The sequence below is a fragment of the Anomalospiza imberbis genome, chromosome 12 (genome assembly GCF_031753505.1).
Source record: "Anomalospiza imberbis isolate Cuckoo-Finch-1a 21T00152 chromosome 12, ASM3175350v1, whole genome shotgun sequence".
Lineage (NCBI taxonomy): Eukaryota > Metazoa > Chordata > Aves > Passeriformes > Viduidae > Anomalospiza > Anomalospiza imberbis.
In genome coordinates this window covers 20,918,876-20,935,283 of record NC_089692.1, presented here as the reverse complement: position 1 = coordinate 20,935,283, position 16,408 = coordinate 20,918,876, and the positions used below count along the sequence as shown (strand labels likewise).

The window sequence follows — 16,408 nt, the reverse complement described above, 5'->3', positions numbered from 1 at the left end:
TCCCTGTGGTCCAGCCCAGTCCTGCCTGTAGCCTGGCTGGCTCCTTCAAACAACTGACAGTGCTGCAAGAACCTCTCTTCCAAAAGTCTGCTTTTCCCCTTCCTAATCCATATACCTCCTCAAACCTTTCTATTTCAGTTTCTATCACTTTGCTGACTTAATGCTTTGCACTTTCTGGCCCACACTACTGCCAGGAGCCCCTGCCCCCTCCCGTGGGGCTCCTCCAGAACTCTTAGGGCAGAGTCCTGCTAAGCCAGTGACGTTTTCCTTCATGGCTCCTCCAGGTGAGACCACCCTTCAGGATTTATCCTCCATACAGAGGCATCTTTCAAGTCTGCTTTTAAACACATGAGAAGAATTCTCTCCTCCTTCCCCTCCCTGTAACACGGGCCTTCTTCCCTTTCCTGACCTCCACGTGCCATACCTTCCTACTTGATCACATTGCACTTTGGCCAGGTTCCCCCTGCTCTGTTTTCTCAGGGGTTGTTATGTTTAACACAAGCAACCAAGGTGCTTTTTGGTAACTCCTCTGTGACCCACACACATCACACCCTTTACTGTATCCAACAGTAGCTCACCCATTTCACATAATTTTAACTACAAAGTTAGCTACTATTACACAAGGTATTCTTTTTGTCTTCTTCTTTATGGAAGGACATTGAATTTCAATACATTATCATCATCATTCTGTAACTATATCTTATACAATACTCCATGCATCTTCTAGGATTAAAACTTTTTTGAGATTTTCCAACAAGTTTCTTTGAGAATCCCGTGGCCAGCAAAGGAGACACAAGCCCCTGTGGGAGAGGCATGATGGGACAATGCTGCTCCACGGTGGAACTGAGTCCTTCTGCTGGGTGTGCAGCTGCACATCCTCCTTCCCTTCCCACAGGTCAGCTCTGCTTCTGTCTGAGTCAGCACAGATCCACAGTTTCATCACCACTTTCACCACGAGCACTGATATTAAAGAGTCATTTTCCTGCAAACTCTGCATCTCTAGCTAACAAAGAGCCTCTGTGCATGGCACCACATAACCCAAACCCTCTCCTTCAGACTCCCTATTCCCTAAAAAAGTGAACTCAGCACTTGGAAACACTGAAAAGGAAGACACTGAATGAACTCATTGAAGGCACTGGCTGGCAGTCTGGCCAGCAGCGTGTTTCTTCAGTAGTTCTTTGTTTAAACTTCTTCTGAGCTGCAGCACATTCTGAACTAGAGATTGTCAGGAAGTTGTAGGAAATGTCCAAACCTGGCTCCTTCTCAAGCAGATTAATTCCTTGTGGAAACTCCACCTGTGCATTAGAGGCTGGGAGCTTGTGCCCAACCTCTTCCAGATGTGAGGAACGCCGCTGCCCTGCGTCACGCCCGGCGCCAAGCCCTGTGGCCACCAGGAGACAAGCCTTGGCTGCTGCTCCAGGGAGCTGCCCTTGCCTCTGCTCACAGCCACCCATCACCCGGGCCACACCACGTCCCAGCCATGGCAGGCAGGGTCTTCAAACCCTTCTCAAGCCAGAACATCCATCCCAGAAAGGAATTGCCATGCACTGACAGTGGCACCCTTGCGTTCCAGGGAGTTGCTCAGGATATAAAGCCCCTCAGTCACCCAAGGCGGTCAGCAGGCACAGGAAAGGCACAGGCACCACGTTCCCCCAGCAAGGGCCAGATAAACAACAGCATTTCCACTTTAGTCACTGATTTTTAGGGGGACGGCGAGGAATTGGGAGAACACAACAATAAAGGAAAGGTTAGCAGATCCTTCCAGGTTTTTGGCATTCCCCTCCCCTTACCCCTGACAGAAGCTATTGCAATGTGCAGGACGAAGATGGCAGCAGAAGACCAGACCTTCTCCCCCGGCACTGGGAGTGTTGCAGGAGAAAACTAAAAGGTTCACCCGACTGTGGACTGGCAGTGTCTCCAGATCACATTTTCTGGCAGCAAGTAACACTGACAGAAGTGGCACTTGGGCAATGCAAGTAGCCAATAACATGTAATTTAGGAAAAAAATGGCAAAAGCAGCAGAATAAGGAGGATTGTGTGTGATAAGCCCAGTGTGTGCTCTCACCCAGCAGCATCTGGAGAGGATTTTCTCCAGCAGGCAGGGAAGAACTCGATTACATCCAGTTAACTGTGCTCTAAACTGATTATGCATGTGCCAGGCTAATGGATTACATTAGCAAGAGGAAAAATAACATCCAATCAATCTCAATTTACTGCAGACCACACCAAGGCCTGAGAGAAGAGAAACCATTCTGTGAACTCCCCCCACTGCTGCTGCATCCCTTCAGTTATCAGCAGAGACATGGCATTACAGCTGCTCCAAGGCCCGGAGAGCTGTGCTGGAGTCTGATCCATGCCTCATCCAGAGAGCTCTTCCATTAAATCAACCCCTGATTCCAGCTATGCTGAAGCAAGACACCGTGAATCCAGCCATCCACCAACCTCTGCTCCAAGCTTTATCCAGCCGTACTTGAAGGCCAATATATGGAGCATTCCAAAGGAATCCATTACTCTGAAACGTGTTATCCTTCAGCTGGTGTTGTGTCAGAGGCAACACAGGGCTGGAGCAATACTGAGACTGCCCAGGGCTCTCACAAACCTGAAAACTGACAGTTTCTCTTTGCCTGCCCAAGCAAAACATCCTAGCAATCTTTATTACAAGAACGTATGCCTGTCCCCCGATGCTGCTGAGGTTTTTTTCCCTGTTTCTTCTTTTTTTCCCCCTTTTCTTTCCCCTCAGTGAGAGAATTCTAGTGCCTCAATTGTTTTTCCCCATTGGAACCCACTGTAGATGAAGAGCCTGGATAAAGAAAACTTTAAACCTTTGCAATGTATAGTTAAAAGAACAACATTATGTGTAAAAAACATCATAATACAGCTTTCAAACAACTCTCTTGTACCCCAAACTGACCTCCACAGGGGAGACTCAGTTCCCTCAGCTGGGTTCTTGAAGTCTCATGGGGACTCTGCTGACCCCAGTTTCCAAGCTGTGGAACTCTCTCAGGCCTCCTGCATACCAGAGAGCAGAGGTGTATGTGCAGACCTGATCATTTCCAGACCTAGACTCTGATGGGTGAGGCTGGTTCCCAGCTCAAGATGGAACAATCGCTGTCACAGCCATCCTGGCCTCAACAATGAGCTCAGAGAAACACAACCCTGTTCTGAGCAGCTCCCCACCAATTCCAGGTAGGTCCAACAACCACAGCTCAAGGTAAACCTTATGTGATGCTCCTGGTTATAACCTTCCTCCCTGAATTGGCTGGAACTGCTAATTCCTAGGAAAAATCCAGGAGTTTTGAAAACGTGTCTACACTGTGATGTGGGTGGGTACTATAGAGCTCAATGTCAGGTCTCAAATTCCCATTATATAAAGAAAAGTTTTCAAAGAAACAATTAAAAAGTGCAAGGTACACTCTGTGTGTACATAAAGAAACCTCAGCACATTTGGGGGAACGCAAGAAGAAAAGGGAGAGGACAGAAAATACAGGAAAACCTGTGAGGAATGAGCAGACAATGAGCGGAGAGCATGTGTGAATGGAGGGGATGCGGCTGCTGAGATTTATGGCAATTCGTACCTGATTGTTCATACTAAAGCTATTATGGGATGATTAGAGAAAAAGGTGAAGCTTTAAGTCCAGTGAAAATCAATAGAAACGTCTGGAGCAATTCTGCTGCACGAGTGAAAGGACTATTTACTGTATCCGGAGCTCCTCTTGGGTTACAGCCCACAGGGTTCGGGCCAGCAAGGGGAGGGGGCTGGGACCAGACGAATGAGACAGGAAAAGAAGATGGTTATAAAGACAACACAGAACGAGGGGGGTGGGAGGAAAAGACAACAAGATGGCAGCGACAGCCCAAACAGCGTTGTGCATGGGAACACGCAGTGCCTCCGAGGCGCCAGGCTCCGCTCGCAGCCTCCTCCCTCCCCAGCACCAGCAGCACTTTGCTCACAGGTCCCAGCACGGGCGTGCGCAGCGCACAGCAGCACTGAGCTACGGCCCGCCACCCGCACCGGCACACTGACCACACCGACAGCCTTCCAGCGCCACAAAGTGACAAACTCTGTGGGAAAGAGCCAACAAAACATGGGCAAACGTCACCTTGCACAGCTTTTCTGACAGGGATTGTTCAATTTCTGTGCAGCTGCAGTGCCATGAGACACACAAGCCCCCTCTAAAGCACTGTGGCGTGAACATCTACTGCCTTGAAGCCTGGACAACCACAGCTGCTAACAGAAGGCAGGATGAAGAGCTGCAGCCTGCGGTCACACTGGGGGCCAATGGAGAGCTCTCAGCAGCTCATCTCCAAAGGATCACAAGGCATTGTGGCTCAACTGAGATTTTCCTTGGAAAACGAAAGAAGATGAAGCAAAGCTGACCCTTACCTTATAGAGCTTCAGGCTGGCCTCGTGCCTCGAGTTCACGGTGTGCAGACGTAGCTTCTCCAGACTGTTGGTGTAGTAGTCGCAGGCATTGCATTTCAGGTGGACTGGGTTCCCAATGGCCACGCACTTGAGCCTCCATTCGTTGGCTTTGCCTCCCTCCTTGATATGTGCCACCAGCTGGTATTTCTGCACGTGCTTGTCCGTCTTGCAGTGGAGCTGGAAGTTGGCCTTGAGCTGCGTGTTGTAGCGGCACAGCTTGCACTGGTACGAGTCCCCCATCACCGCCTTCCACTCGTCCTCGGGGAGGCTTCGCTCCACGTTCATGTGGAGCCCCAGCATGTCCAAATTATCTGTAGTGAACTTGTTGCACACAGCGCACTGGAAGAGCTTCAGCGACGGGTCATTGGTTTGCGTGAAGCTTTCACCCAAGTTCATGAGCTCCTCAGACACCAGCTGTCCACCTCCCAAACGCATGTCCAGTGGGATCTCGCCACCCACTGCACAAAGAAAAAAGGGCAAGAAGAGGTCAGAAAGGCTGAATTCCAGAAGATGAACAGAGCAGAACCAAAGCTGCTCCCAAGGGCCACCTGTGTACCCACAAACACGCAGTGAGACCACGTGCAGCTCTGTGTCTCCCTTCGCCCACTCCTCCGTGTTGCTGGTCTGCACCAGAGCTGAAGAAAAAAGTTACTGCAGCCAGCATAGAAGGCTGGCAACGGACTGCTACCACCCTTGCCACCCTCTTGCTGAAGGATCATCCAGCCCTCTGCCCATCAAAGGTGGCAAGAAAAACCCTACAGACTTTGAGAGGATGAAGAATTCCACAGCACCACGCTGAAAGTTTCTGTGGCTATTTCAAGAACAGCGCTAACACTTCATTCTGGCTTTTTTTGCCTCCCTGGAGAAGCAAATGCTACCTCATGCAGTAGCTAAGCACAGTCCCTACCACACAAAACAAAGGTCAACAGTCACAAGCCCAGGTGATGGCTGCATCACAGGGAGGTCACCGCACTGCTATCACAAGTTGGCAGCAGTGTAGGACATGGCATGGACAGAAACGACCTGAGAAGTGCCACTCCTGCACTGTTGTATCTCATCTCTTGCCCAAGAGTTCAAAATGGTGAAGAATCGTCTAAAAACAGTTTTGACAAGGTAAAGACAGCAACTAATAAAGAGGCTGTGAGAGCATGTCACGGAGAGCCAGGAGGACCCTGTGTTTGTCAGGCTGATTCTTCAAACCAGAGCTCAACTCTGCTCACTCACAGCTACTGAGCACAACAGGCTCCTACTCACCCCAGAGCACCTGAGAGATGCAAGAGAGACTCTGAGCAAGCACAAACTAGGACTCCTGTGCCACTTTGCTCTCCTTTTCCGTGTTTAAGACATTTATGCTCTTTCTACAGCTCTCTGGTATTTTACCTTGAGTTGATGTCACAGCTCAGCTTAACAATCCTATGAAAGGAACCAGGTCAACAATTCCTCAGTTAATCAAAAAGATGTTATTTCCTTAGCTTTTCATTTCCCTATGTTGCAACTTACTTGCTGAGAATCAAGCGCTCTTTAAGACACTCTCTCCTGAACTCACCGTGCCGGAAAAACCCAAAAGCAGACTCTTCTTCTGAATTATTAATGCTCTGCTCAGTTTTGGACCAAAGTGTAAGAATGGGAAAGATCTGCTTCACTTCTCACAAAGCTCATAGCGTGTGTATCTGAGTCAAAAGGGCCAACCTGGTGTCAAGTGCTTATTAGCACAGGCAGGGCCTCCCTCTGCAACCCTCAGAGTGAGACTTGCAACCATCAAGTGCACAGTTCACAAACTGCTCTCCAGGCAGCTCACGGACATCCAAGGCCCTGTCATTTGCTTGAGGAGCTTCAGTTAAAACACTCCCAGCTTATTACAACTGCCCCGTGCTTCAGCAGTGAGGGGCTCTGAGCTTCAAAAGCCTCCAGTCCCGTCTGTCACTGGCAGCAGAGGAACACCACCCCTTCCACCCCTCTCAAACCTGCTTACCTTGTCTTCTCAAGACAACACAGTGTGGAACAGACCAACCCTGAACAAATACACCTGCCTTTGGGAGCGCCAGCAGGTGACTGCACCTTCCCTCAAAGCTGTCCACCAAACTACTCCCACTCCTCACCAAACCCAGGAGGAGTTCTCAGGAAACACTGCAGTTAGGATGCTTTCCACAACGAGGAAGAACATTCAGCGCCACAGCATCCGTAACCAGTGTCTGCTGTTCCATTAGCTCCCTATGAAAACTCTTGGAAAACGTACTAGAAAAGCCACGAGATGAGGAAAAACTGCTCTGGATGAACACAGATGAGAAATCTGCACTGCGCAGCCTCCGTGCTCGACCACCACACAAAGGTAGCTCATGGGCTGCCTTTGCTGAGTCTCTCACATGAACATGGTGGAAACCCCTTCAGCCTCACCTAGAGATGGAGCCATCGTTGCCATGGGGTTGGTGGGATCAAGCTGGAACCCCCCCATCATGAACTGTGCATCTGAGGAAGTGCTGTCCATCTTCAAGTTGGGAAGGTTCATGTTCTGCGCCAGGTAGTACTGGTAGAGCTCGGCCTCGGCGGGGGACGGCAGGCTGCCGAGGCCTAGGTGGCGGTTATGCTGGATTTGGGACATGTTTTGCTGAAGCAACATCATGTTGTGCATGTGCTTCTCACTGGTCATGTGAATCCGAAGGTTTCTGGCTACGTTGGTCTCGTAGTCGCACACCTCGCACCGCCATGTGGGTTTGGTTTTTGGTTTGGTGGGGGAGGGAGCCCCACAGGTGCTACCGATGTTGGCGGCGGCGGCTGCCGCAGCGGCAGCTGCCGCCGCCGCTGCCCCCGCAGTGTGGCTGAAGACTTGCTCTCCCCCTCCGTTCTGCAGGTTCTGCATGTTGTTGAGATGCTTGTCGGACTGCATATGAATACTGAGGTTGCCTTTGGTAGTTGTGGAGTAGTTACAGACCTCGCAGCGGAAGGGCTTGTAACCACAGGTGTAGCTCTCGCCCCGCGCCAGCCGCGGGTGCGGCTGCCCGCTCTTGCAGTAGACGCAGGAGCCACCCGGCTCAGGATGTTTCTCCTTCATGTGCGCCTCAAGCGTCTGCTGGTACTTGTAGTGCCAATTGCACTTGGGACACTTGAGTGTCTTACATGAGTTGCGAGAATGCATCATAGTCATGTGGCCACCCAGCGACCGCGAGGAGCCCAGGACCGTGTCGCACTTTGGGCACTCCACGCCGCTCCCCGAGGGGCACTCCCCACCCCCAAGTTCACAGAGGGGGCCAGCATGCTGGTGATGGGAGAGGTAGCTCCCGTCCTCGCCCTCTGCACTCTCATTTGGTTCTGGTGCTGTGGCATTGTCTTTATTGGCACTTTCATCGATGAAGTCCAGCCTCCTGCTGCCCTCGGCCACACTGGCTCCGCCGCCCTCATTGTTAAAGCTTAAGTGATTCCTCCTGTTTGCACCATCAAAGACAAAGGAAGAAGCAGAATTAGAACTAGTAGAAGCCGTGCCCCGTGACAGGGTCTGGAGCACGTTAGGCATTAAGGGAGAGTTAGAAATGCTTTGGTTTGAGAGAGCAAGGTCCTTTTTGCTGCTGCCACTGCCTGCCACAGCCCCAACATCCTCCTGGGGCCGGTCCTCCAGTTCATCCTCCAACTCGTTTGGAAATAGTCCTTTGCAACCCTCATCATCCTCATCTTCTTCCTCTTCCTCCTCTTCCTCTTCCTCCTCCTCCTCTTCCACATCCTCCTCCTCCTCCTCTTCCACCTCCTCGGCTGGCTCCACCTTTTCCGAGAGGCTGTCCTGGTCGTCCCCCTCTTGTTTCTCCCCCCCTGCCACCCCAGGGTCCTTCCCCTCTGAGGATTTGGTGGGACTGGAAGCCAGCGGGCCCAGGGGGACTGAGGTAATGGGAGTCTTCAGAGCTGAGCTGGTCAGCCCACCCAGGTTGAGGAGTGCACTGGGGGCCAGGACACCCGCTGCCGGCGGCGGCTCAGCTCCACCGGCCGCCCCGGCCTGGAGGGCCTGCTCACCTTCCATGCAAATGCCACTGAATTTACCATAAAAACTGTGTCCAGGGCCTATGAGGTTAGCTGCGGAAACGAGAGGGTGCTGAAAGGTTTTGTTTTTTGGTTCCAGAAAGCTGACAAGGGGTTCCTTGTCTTTGCCTATCCCTTGGATGATAGCGGAGATGTTCTTATTGCTAAGAATTTTCCGCTCCTCCTCACTCAGAGTCATTCGGTGGTCGTGCACGGCATGGGTCACGAACGAGCGGACATACCCAAAGGAGAGCTTGCACAAGAAACACATCAGGATGGGCTTCCTCTTCCCATAGAGCACAAAGCCATCGAATTTGGACAGGTCCACATTGTTGGGAACATCTTTGGATACGCAGGAGCTTTTGGCAGAACCGTCGCTGTTCAGGTAATCCTTGTTGCTTTTGTGTCGCACATCGAAGACGCGGAAGCTGTGCAGGACGGGGCTGATGCCCGCCAGGGCTGAGGTATTCGGGAAGGCCTGGTCTGAGCCCTCAAACCACTTCCCGAAGGATGAGGCTATGTGGAAAGTGTTGATGATCTGTGGGTAGACGGGAGCGGCAGCAGAGGGCTCTCCCTGCTTGGGCAGAGAGTTCGGGAGCAGCGAGGGGAGAGTCCCGCTGCCGCCGGCACCCCCGCTTTGCACCAGCTGGCTGAGGCTCTCCACGATGTAGGCTGAGCCGTCGGGCTGGTAGACGATCTCGCCGGCCAGGTTCTCCACGTCGCTCTCCTCCTCGCCGTCCTCGCTGCTGTCGCTCCCGCTCTCCCCCTGCAGCGGCGGGGGCGGGCGGGCGCCGGCACAGCGGTGCTCCATGTAGCTCTGCAGGCCGGCGAAGGAGGCCGCGCACTGCCCGCAGCTCACCTCCTTGCCCGCGGGCTCGGAGCCGGGACCCGCCGCGCTGCTCTCGGGGCCGCGCTCGGGGAACGGGACCCTCAGGCTGTCCAGGGGGCTGCAGCTGTCCGCCGCGGGCTGCTCCATGCTGCCGGCCGGGTCAGGGAGGTGGGCGCTGTTGAGATCAGTCCATTGCTGGTGCTGAGGAATGCCGCACCCATTGTCCTTCCCGGGGATGACGGGCGAGTCACAGCCTTCCATGGCAGGGCCGGCACGGAGCGCTCATTGCACCCGGTACGGCTCCGACCTGCGGGTGGGGACAGAAGGAGAGAGGCAGGTGAGTCAGGGTGCTCCCGTAAAGACCCCACCACCACAAGGGCTGCTGACCCCGCTTCTCAGCAACAAAGCGGGGGCTGGTGTGCCAAGACGGGCTCCAGGGACGGGCAGCGCGGCCTTGGGCAAGGTACTGCTGGGAATGAGCAATGGAAACGTGTTGGCAGCAGCAAGGCAAGAGGAAAACTTGGGAAGGGAAGGGGCCTGGAAAGTGGCAAGAAACCTCCTGAATGTGTCTCCTAAAGGGAGCCAGCAGGAAGATTGTGGGAGCTGCACTGTCACCCCCAAGGCCTTGGGTCTTCAGAAAACAAAACACCATGGGAAAGCTTGTGACAGAAACAAGATATGACAACAAAACAGTTCTGTGGCTTTACAGCTCTGGTATTCTCTGGCTCCCCCTAAGGCAGATGCTGTTTTTCTGGGTGTCAACCTTCTGCTAATGGCTTGGGAAATGCAGACCCACGGCCACCACACATGCACCTCAGTGGGAGCCCACTCGACCCAGAGCAGCTCACAGCGACTTTGGTGTAACAGTGCTCAGTGTGCACAGGAGATGTAACTGCTCTGGTCTGGACAGTTTAAACAGAGACATGTCAGGAGAGAAACCAAACAGGAAATTCCAGATCTGACAAGGGTGCATCCTGGGGATTGGAAAGTGGCCGGCCCACCATGCTCCAGGAACCTCCCGGAGATCCTGCAGGGCACAGCCTCCTGCATGGATTGCTTCCTCTCACCCCTGGAGACAAACGGTGGGTGCAGGTCCTGGAGGAGGAGGACACCCTTCCCACTGCCTCCATTCCACCAAAATCAGCGTGACTGGAGGATTCCCAGCAACTGCCAGGCAGTCAGCGGGTCTGGGCTGCTGACCATGGCCAACATCCAGGGACCCCCTCTGCCGCACCTGGCCAACGACTCCAATACTGCAATCCTAATGGAGCCCTCTTCAGCTCATACAGAAAATGTGAAGAGAACTGGAAACCTGCCAGAGGTTCAGCCACCTGCAAAGCCAGTGATGTGCCACAGCAGCCCTGTGTGAACTACCTGAATTAGCTCAAGCAAAAGAAAACAGAGTGACAATCACCACTTTTTTCAGGTTTCACTATCTCCCAGTTTATTTTCCTTTACTACACAAAGCCATCCACGCTTCTGCTGATTTCTCTAATGTGTTAGTACTTTCTCTTACATTTGACTTCCAGCGTACCTCAAAGAAAAAGCATTTACAACTACCACAGAAGGCAAAGTCATACTCTCAAAGCCCATGTGCAAGGATGCCTGCAGAAGGACACGCAGGTGCAACGGAGACAGCAACCAATGGGATCACACACAACATTACTCCACAGCACCTCCAGTCTCACCTTCCCTGGATTCTATGCCATACACAGCTGCCTCTACAGCTGCACTGGGAATAAACAGGGATTTACTCTGCAGCAACAGTAATCTGGTGAACTGAGCAGAACAAGAAGGAAAAGCAGTATCCTGCTGCCAAAAGGCTCTGGGTTTAGTCAGCCAGTTTTGTTCCCCTAGCCTAAAATATGCTCCAGCCATGTAACAGCTCCTACTGTACCAGCTCCCTCCCTGGATCACTGATCCCAGATCCTTCTGTGTTGAGGCTGCACATTCACCTTCCCACAACACGCCTACTCTCTCCCTTTTCACTGCTACTTCTGCACTAGCAACTGCAATCCAAATTAAACCAAAACAGATTTATTCAGGGGAAATGAGGAAAAAGAAACTCCATAAGCCTTGTACTTTTGCCAAGTGAAGTTTTAGGAATACCTACGCAGACTTCAAGGCACAATATGGGATGACTGCACCCTACCCATTCTTTTAGACCTGGATCATTGTGCAGGCCAGCAGAGCCAGCCCCTGGGACACAGCCAGGTGAGCCAGGTGAGACACAGCCAGGGTCACAGCGGTTCTGCCATCAAGAGCTCCTGACTGGCAGGACATGCCTGACTGACAGCCAGGCCAGAAGGGTTAGCAGGGCTGGAGGGGCGGGAGGGTTAACAGCCCGATTGGAAAATCAATGTAATAAATGCTTGGTAAGTTACAGGAACATGCGGGAAGAGGAGGCTGCGATTGATAAAGGACTGCAGCTTTGATGCTGCACTGGGGACTTGTTTATTGACAGGAAAGCCAATCTTTCTCCCGGCCCGGCCCGGCCAGGCAGACCCGCACGCTCCAATTAATTGGTGGGCTTTTCTGCCTTGGCTTGCTGTAACAGCTCTCCCCCACTCACTCCAAGTTAACCAGCTCAAGATGTGCTATGCCAAAGCAATCTCCTCTCCTCAACAGAGAGGAGCCCTTACAGGGCATGTGGAAAAACCCAGAGCCAAAATGGCCAGCCCAAGCCCTGGACACAGGCTGAGCTCCTGCACAAGCCCAAGCTCTTCTGATGGCTCAGTCACCATCAGAGCTGTTCCTAAAAGGAGCAAAAGGCATGAAAATACTTGTTTCTATTCACACAGAAGCTTCAGGAATCATCTGTTCAAACTGAAAACAGCAATTTCCCTGCTATACCAAACCAGGTTCTAAGCAGGAGCGCAATGCAGTTATTAGTCCACTACTGGGCCCCATGTCTTCCACCACCCTGGACCACCCCTAGGCCACCTGTGTGGGGACAGACACAGTGTGTCAGAGCTCAGATGGACAGACAGCGGTGTGCTCCACACCTCCCATTCGCTCCCCCTGTCGCCCTCTCTGCTCTGTTTATCAGCCAGTCAATAAGAAAAGGTAGTTCTTACTTAAGGAGGCAGAAGTCAACTCGTCAGGTCGATCAGCACTCTGTCTGTAAACATGGTTTCCCGTAAAATCAATGAACTCCAGTTACAGAGAGAACAGCCTGAGTGCCAGAGACTCTGTGCTCTCACACTGCCCCGGTGGCGAGGAAGGGCTCTCCTGCTCCCTTCTGCAGCCTCACATCCCACCACTGCCATGCCCACAGCCCGTCCCGGCCCCTGCCTCACAGCACCACAGTCACTGCAGTCCCTTGGAGCCGACTGGCACCACGCCTGCACGGCAGATGCAGGTGACAGCACAACACTGTGTGCCCCCACTTCTGCCACGTTCCTACCGACCAGGCCTGGCAGCTGGCAGCCGTGCCGTGCAGAACACGCGTGGAGTCGATCCCTGCACTGCCCTGCCACCTCCTTCCAGCCCCAGCCCCGTCCTCAAAGGGACAGACATTCCGTTTCCAGCAACGCTTCCACCAAGGAGTGGCTGGCCCTAAAGCAACACCCTGCAACTCCTGGCAAGCTGGGGCTCCTGGGCACCCCCAGCCTGCGGCACCAGGCTGCTTCCTCCCCTGGGGACACTGGCAAGCAGTGCGGGCAGCAGGGATGGAGCGGGAGGGAGGAGGGGGCTCCTGCTGTTGCCCAGGCTTCCCGAGAATTAAATATGAACAGCCGTGCTGTGTAATTTTAAATTGTTAATTAGCACAGGGTTAATTAGGCGGCCCTTTCACAAGAGGCTGTTTGGCAGTAAACCAAGACTAGAAGCAATGAGGAAGGAGGAAAACAAAAGGAGAAAGCGACAGTGAGAAACTGTTCCCTCAGCTAATGACCCACATGGCACCATGGAAAAGAGGGCTCTGAGGACAGGGAGAAGATAGAGGCAGATGCATTTCACCCACAGCCAGTACCTGGCCGTGGTCCCTGCAGGCTGCCCTCCCCCTGCCCAGCTGCGTGGCACAGGGAAGCGCTCAGGCCCTCAGTCAGCTCCAGGGCGCCAGGGGCTCAGGAAAGCCAAGAAGGACAGAGGTGGGGGAGGACAAGGACAGCACAGGACTAACAGTGTGCACAGCCCTCCTCACACGCTCAGCCTGGCCTTCTGCAGCGTCCTCGGAAGGACAGCGCCTGGCCAGTGTGGTGTCCAGGCTGGCCCAGAGGCTCCTGACTCAGCAATGGCACCTGATGACACTTGTTCCAGCCTGAAAACCAGGGATGGCCGTACCAGAGGTGAGCGAGCATCCAACTCAACTTCATGGTCAGAGACACAGAACAGCTTGGGCAGGGACTTTGGAGGTCCCTGGGAACAGGTATGCTCAAAGCTCCCAGGAGCAGGAGCCCGAGCAGGGGGTGCGAGCCCGGGCAGCCACCGTGACCCTCTCAAGTGCCGACACAACGAATCTGGAGCATCAAAGCTTTCTGTGCTGCCTCCTTGCACCTGGCGTGCTGCACAGCACTTGGGTAACACTGAGGAAATTGCAAATGGAGAGACATGATAAAAATAATTGCCTAGGATCAAGAATTCAAAAATTAAGGAAGAACAGAATGTATGTTGCCAAAGCAACTTTAATTTTGTGCCTTTATGCATATGAATTATGATACCGCCTGCAATTAGGTGAGCACACGCTGCCTCGCTTGGCAAGCAGGACAGCCACAGGAGAGGGTAAAACAAGGTGGCAGGAGCATGTTGTCACTTCACGTGATTTCTACAACAGCTGCTATCACACAAATATGTGAAGAGTTACCTCCTAGAATAGAAAGGTCTTTTCAAATTTCTTCAGCAACACTGGCTGGAGATTCAAGCAGCAATACCAAAAGTTTCAATTCCCAGTTCTGTAAAATGCTTCTACCTTTTAAGTTAAACAGAAGACAGGGATCCCAGCTCTCTCAGATTCATTAAGGTGCCAGAAAGCAGCAAGATACCTGCCAGCCTAAGGGAAGTTCTGAAAACTCTGCAACAAGGCTTGAGATATTAGGATAAAACAGTACTTATGTGCCAAAACCTGAGCACAACAGGGAACATGGATGCACAGTGTGAAGAATGATTTCTAGTTGGGGTTTTCCTGCCAGCATTTTACAGCCTTGGGATTTCTCTTATGCAATTCCTAACAAAAAATAAAAAAATAAAAAAAAGAAAAACCACACCTGAAAATACTGATATTTATTTGCCAAGTTCAACACTTTAATGAAGCAATTACAAACTAATTTTTCTTTTTCGCATAGCATGTCATATTTTGCACCTCCCCAAGTGAGACCAAGCTGTGTTTTAGCACACACCCTGATCACAGTGGAGTTGTTTCACTGGCAAACATGGTCTGATGAGCAAGATACCAGTCTTGCCAAATCCTGAACACCTTACAGCTCTCTTCCTCTTTTGCAGTGAGGCTTTACCAACCAAAAGCCCAAGCTCAGTTCTGACTTCTTCCAGCGTTCTGGTCTGTGCCAGACTGTTTCCATCTGGACACATGGCCACATCCTACGCCTCTGTAGTGGGAGCAGAATTAACAAGCCAGCCCTGCCTGCTGGTGGAAGAAACATCCAAACAACATTGACCCACAGGTTTCAAAGAGTTGGGGCTGCAAGTCCTCACAAACTGGCTGGTTATCCCGACAAAACCAAGAATTCATAGAATTGAAGAATCACTTGGGTTGGAAAAGACCCTTAAGATCATCAAGTCTAACCATTAACCCAGCACCGCCAAGGCCAGCACTAACCCACGTCCCCAAATACCACACCTACACGCCTTTCAAACCCCTCCCTGGGATGGTGACTACACCACTGCCCTAGGCAGCCTGTGCTAGTGCCTGACCACCTCTCAGTGAACACATTTTGCCTCTGTGGAAGTCCCTACGAACACTACGAACCTTCCCCTCGGAAGGATTCTAGCCCATGGATCCTGAAGGGCCCAAGGTTCCAGAAGGGGATATGTGGCACACAGTGGTGTGTGAAGCTCCATGGGGCACCTAAAAGGGCAGGACGATCCCCCCAGCAGGAAGCCAGCCGTGTGGAGGGGCCGCTTCGGGCAGCGCTCCAGCGAGAGCGCACGGCCACGGTGCGAGGTGACACGGGCTCCATCCACGGCACAGCCGGCCCCTCAGATCCTCCCGGCATCATTAGCATAAACATCTTTTCAACCAGCAGGAAGCAAAGGAAACGCTGAACAAAACAGGGCTGAAAGCTGCAGGGTTCAAGCACTTGGCATGAAACTGAGAGAAAGGGGCTTCTTGAAAAGGTGAACCTTCCACATTATCCACATTTTCCCTCTGCCCTTCACACCAGCTAAAACTGAGCCAATGGGAGTAACACGAGTCAGGCAGCTTTTCAGAAGGCATTTTGTTATGAACTATTATTCCAAGTTTGCTGATCCCTTTGAGCCAGCTACTGCACTACACACAAAAATACTTATCTAATCTTCAGCCCGCTGCCATTGAGAGTGGAATGATCCCAAGGAGGGCCAGAAGGCTTTCTGAGAGCAGCTGGGGACAAGAGCGCTTATTCCTTCAGGAGATTCTTAGCAATAAGAATATTTTGCAGCAGAGGTAAACTGGCTTCAGTCACGTTTCTCTCTACACAGCAAACTTAAGCACTTGCTTGGCTCATACATGACAAGGCATTCACACGCTCCCAGGGCACAGAACTTGTTCTCAGGTTCTGCAGGATCCTCTCCTCTTCAGTAGGACACCACAGAAGCTCCAGGTTTTGTTTCAAAACGTCACACATCTCACAATTCTGCCGCTGTGCTACTCGCCCCTTTGCTCCAAACCCCCAATCTTTCTGGTTAAATGGTGTTCTCAGCCTATGCTGCTGCATAAATAACTACATTTGCATCTGGTTTGCATTTTCAGTGCACTGTTGTTGATCCAACTCCAAAACTAATCAAAGAGCTGCTGAGGACAAATTGCTTTGCTCTGTCACACAGACCCCACAGTCCCTCAGGTTCCCCCAGGCCCCAGTGCCTCAGAAGTGAGCCATGCCATGCCCCCATTTTGCCATGCTGCAGCTTGTCCTGTCCCCCCAGTGCCAGTCCAGCGGCTTGCACCAGTTCCAGCTAGCACAGCTCTGCAAGGGCCCTGTGTCCCTTCACGGAGGGAGGGA

General features: G+C 52.3%; 1 protein-coding gene across 1 annotated transcript in view; it reads right to left on the bottom strand.

The window, feature by feature from the left end:
- ZFHX3 (zinc finger homeobox 3) overlaps nt 1-16,408 on the bottom strand; it is a 126,066-nt gene that overhangs the window by 74,941 nt on the left and 34,717 nt on the right. Inside the window, 2 exon segments of the mRNA XM_068203275.1 lie at nt 4,385-4,881; nt 6,818-9,561. Of these exon segments, the coding sequence (XP_068059376.1) occupies nt 4,385-4,881; nt 6,818-9,515 (3,195 nt within the window). The 5' untranslated portion in view covers nt 9,516-9,561.